Source organism: Charadrius vociferus, unplaced genomic scaffold (genome assembly GCF_000708025.1).
Source record: "Charadrius vociferus isolate BGI_N301 unplaced genomic scaffold, ASM70802v2 scaffold477, whole genome shotgun sequence".
NCBI classification, from domain to species: domain Eukaryota; kingdom Metazoa; phylum Chordata; class Aves; order Charadriiformes; family Charadriidae; genus Charadrius; species Charadrius vociferus.
This window is the reverse complement of record NW_009649449.1, coordinates 984,771-988,525: the sequence shown is the minus strand read 5'-3', so window position 1 is coordinate 988,525 and position 3,755 is coordinate 984,771. Positions and strand designations below refer to the sequence as shown.

The following is a 3,755-nucleotide window of genomic DNA, read 5'->3' as shown; positions in this document are numbered from 1 at the left end:
TGCTTACACTGCACCCCAGAGGCAGGAATTCCTTACAGAAAAAGCAGAGGACTTTGGATTTACTTTAACTGATGAAATCAGCATGAGAATTCAAGTTCCTAGATCCCAGGCTGGAGCTTAAAGCCAGTTAGCAGTTGGCCAACCCCTCTGCCCCATTCACTAACAGGACCTCAGTGTCTTCCACAGGTCAGTTCCCTGGGGGGACAAAGTAAGCAAACTGCCTGGGGCTTCAGAAGCTAGGGCCATCGTGATCAGATAGAAGCTTCTGGCTCCCAACCAGGTATTCAAAGCTGAACCCTTACATGCTGTGTTTAGCAATACCATTGTTCTAGTATTCTGCAAAAAGTGAAAATCCCTTTGGTTACACATGATTTGAATCATCACAGGAGTTTAAGCCTCAGGACAATGTCCAGATTTTAGTTGTCTCTAGCCAGACCACAGCATGACCAGCAAACTATGGCTCCCAGGATGTATCTTTGCCTGTATTGATTCTAATGCAAAAAAAAACCCAACCCACCAAACCGTGAGCAGCACTACAGTCTTATTTTTTGCGTTTTGAACTAATCCAGTCTCCCCAGGGTAGCGTTTTCTTGCCCTTTGAGGTGCTCCTTAGGGAATGCAAAGCCTGCACTTGTTGTAGACGCTTGGAGAGCTCCTGATCACAGGCTTGCTGCAGAGCTTCAGCTTTCTGTTTGTCCCATCTTAGAGCCGAGGCCAGGGCTTGTGTGTCTTCTTTCAAGACCAGCTGTAGCAAGACAGATTTCTAAGTCTTTTCTACAGATGCTCCTCCACCACTAACCCCTCTGCCCACAATAAGGACAGCAGTAATGAGACATCTGTTTTAACACTGTCATTTTGGTATTGAAGATGTTCCCAGCTTTCATCATCTGTCCTGTGGGCTAGTGGATTTTCAATATGTTACCAACAGTTAGAGCTTGAAGCTATATTCAGATTTCCAAGGAACAGAAAGCAGTTACTTAGTTTCTACAGCAGGGAAAAGCCAGGGGAGCGAGTTCATAGCATTAGAAAGAACACACTTTCTAATGGTTAAAGTTTACCTACATTTTCCTTTCCAAGTTTTGGGTTTATTTGCACTGTTTTCCAAAATAAGGCTTGTTATTTTGATTTGGGATGTATAAAAGAAATACAGCTAGATGCATGTGCATATAAAAAACCTTGCTGGTAAGACAGCTGAAGCAGTGGCTGACTATCATTTGGCAGAGATCCAAACCAAAATTATGTCACAGCTTTTCAGAGGACAGACGAGAGTACTTGGAATAGTCTTTAACAACCAAGCAAGGGGTAGTGTTACTGAGGAAGAGGAATAGATTAAATCTTACCACCTTGAGACTGAGATATATATTGACTTAGAGCCTCCAGAAGCAAGGACAGCTTCCCCTATAACCTCTCTCTCCAGAGGGAGAGATTTGCCAGAATATGGTTATATCATTCTCACCCACCTCTAGGTCTTGACTGTCCAAGCAGAGCTCTGGAGCAGGTTTCTCTTTCAGAGCAGCAAGGATCTGGTCACTGAGCGCCGTTTTGGCTGCAGGGGCTGTACTGCTGGTACCTGTGTCAACCACATCCATCTCCTTTCTTGGTACAGTCTCAGATTCTGAAAAGTAGCAGAATCATGATAGCCCGTGACAAACACAGGATAGGAAAAGTGGCCTGGACTGCTGCAACGGTTTTGAGATCAATAAAATATGCGTTCTATCCAGGTGCATCCTCTTAACTTAAGAAATCGACAATGTTAAGGATGACTACGTGATTTAAGCTTTTCCCCCAGCATTCTACTTTCAGGCATCGTGAGAAATGCGACACAGCAGTGAGAGGAGTCCTGCTGTCACCCAGTCAGAGAATTCTTACACTATGCCAGCTATTACATTCACATTAACAGCTGCTCAGTGACTCACTCCAGTCCTTCACTCTGCCTTATTTATTCCACTCAACTATTTCAGGCATCACTGAAAATCTCCTCCAGCACCCTAATGCTCCCTACCTGCTACTTTGCTTAAGACACTGTCTTCATTTTTCAAGGCCTCTAGGTAGAGTTCCAGGAGCTGTCTTGACTGGCGTTCTTCTTCCCGTCTGTCCAGCACCTGCTGCAGGGTGTCCTGCAATACTTGGATTTTGGTTTGACTTTGGGCAAGTTCTTCTGCCAGGTCTGAACGTGGGACATCAATAAGCACCTTGAAACAATGAGAGTGCTCCTGTTACATGGACCGATTGAGTAACTCATTCCATTGCACTGATTACAGTACAAACAGCAAGGCTCCTGAACGACAGAGCCTCCACCTTCATGAAACCCAGCATGTTTCACAAGGTTTCCTGTCATGGCAAGTCAGCCTAGTTAGGACAGGCTGTAGTCGCACTCCACCAGCCCACGTTCTTTACCAGAAACCAAAAGGCATCCAGGAAGTTGTGGAATCATATGCATTTTTAACAGAAATCCTGACAACTCCTGGCAATCAAAGTACCACTTCTTAAGAGTGCATGGGAATACAGAAAGGAACGCCAATAGCCTGGCACTTGGGAAGCTGCACGTTGCAGGAGCACAGAAGAGGCAGCTATCTCCGTGCCTCACCACGTACAGTGTGTTAAGCAGTCAGATACTCAAATCAATCGGCTCTGGAAACTCTCAGCAGTTTTTCAAACCCCTCTGGAGCAGGTAAATTTGGCATGCTGCACAGACTTCCCTTTTGACACGTTACACAGGTGTCTGGTTTTAAGGAAGGAGCCCACCCTAGTTGTCACGTAGCCAAATCTTGACTTTTTGCCCTCCCACTGCCAGAATTGGAAAGACACATTGTGAGGGAAAATCAGTGATTAAGAGCATCCTCCTCAGACACATGAGTGTTTCCCCTGAAGGAGAAATTTGACTCTAGCACCACAGCCAAACAACAGCAGCTGAATGAAGCTTGAGATCTTGTTTACTTATTCTGTTCTCTGCCATCTAGTGAGATAAATGGATGATGGGCACAGCCAAGGACAGCAATTACAGGTCTCCCCACTGTACCTGGAGGTCTTCTTCAGACATCAAGATAATATTAGACAGGTCATCCTTCAGTTGCCTGGCCAGCTGCTTCCACTTCTCTGCAGCACTGTCCACTTCATCCACAGACTCCGAGAGCCAGGCTGTTCCGCTGTCTGACACAAGAGTCATCAGTTTCACGGGTCATTCCTCACCTACCTGAGACAGCCTTAATTTCGGCAGGTGTATTTCAAACACCCCTCCCCTTCTGTGCTCCCTCAGCCACAGAGTACCTAAGCTTTTGCTGGACCATTTCTCATTCTTGGCCAGTGCCACAAACTTGGTGTTAGCTGGCAGGCACAGGAAGTAATCTTCATCATCCACAATGGTGCCATCTTCTGCCAGTACTAAGGTGATGGGCTCCCTTGCCTTGTCGATAGCCAGAATGCCACTAGCTGCAGAACAGAAAAAAAAACCCCAAAACTTAATGAAATAATAAAAGTGACATAAACACTGCCCTTTTATTACAGCCATCACAAGAGACAGGCAAGTAAGTAATTTGGGCTGGAGGCCAGGACCTGCCCCACACCGCTCTGCACATCAGCTCTTTTTTAGCACATACTCACGAGTTTGCCCTCCAGGAATTGACATTCTTGATGCAAACAAGTGACATACACATGGAAGAAGGCGCATTACAGCGAAACGCCTTCCGGACGCTTATTCCCACCTCCCTTCGCTCCCCCCGCAGACCCGCTCTCCGCCGGTCCGTTCCGCTGCACGG

General features: G+C 46.3%; 1 protein-coding gene across 1 annotated transcript; it reads right to left on the bottom strand.

Moving 5' to 3' along the window:
• Positions 1 to 541: 541 nt before the first annotated feature.
• DFFA (DNA fragmentation factor, 45kDa, alpha polypeptide) lies at positions 542 to 3,667 on the bottom strand. The gene is made up of 6 exons (XM_009889646.1): positions 3,601 to 3,667; positions 3,268 to 3,429; positions 3,020 to 3,150; positions 2,003 to 2,192; positions 1,461 to 1,615; positions 542 to 745 (listed from the first exon to the last, which is right to left on the bottom strand). Exons 1-6 carry the CDS (start codon positions 3,665 to 3,667, stop codon positions 542 to 544), a joined length of 909 nt encoding a protein of 302 aa, XP_009887948.1.
• Positions 3,668 to 3,755: the final 88 nt, after the last annotated feature.

Excerpts from the sequence above, each read along its gene's own strand:
- DFFA (XM_009889646.1), bottom strand. The coding sequence starts at position 3,667 with ATGCGCCTTCTTCCATGTGTATGTCACTTGTTTGCATCAAGAATGTCA. Across the intron at positions 1,616-2,002 it reads TGTCTTAAGCAAAGTAGCAG|AATCTGAGACTGTACCAAGA; the intron begins GTAGGGAGCATT and ends GCTACTTTTCAG. Across the intron at positions 746-1,460 it reads TGGACAGTCAAGACCTAGAG|CTGGTCTTGAAAGAAGACAC; the intron begins GTGGGTGAGAAT and ends GTCTTGCTACAG.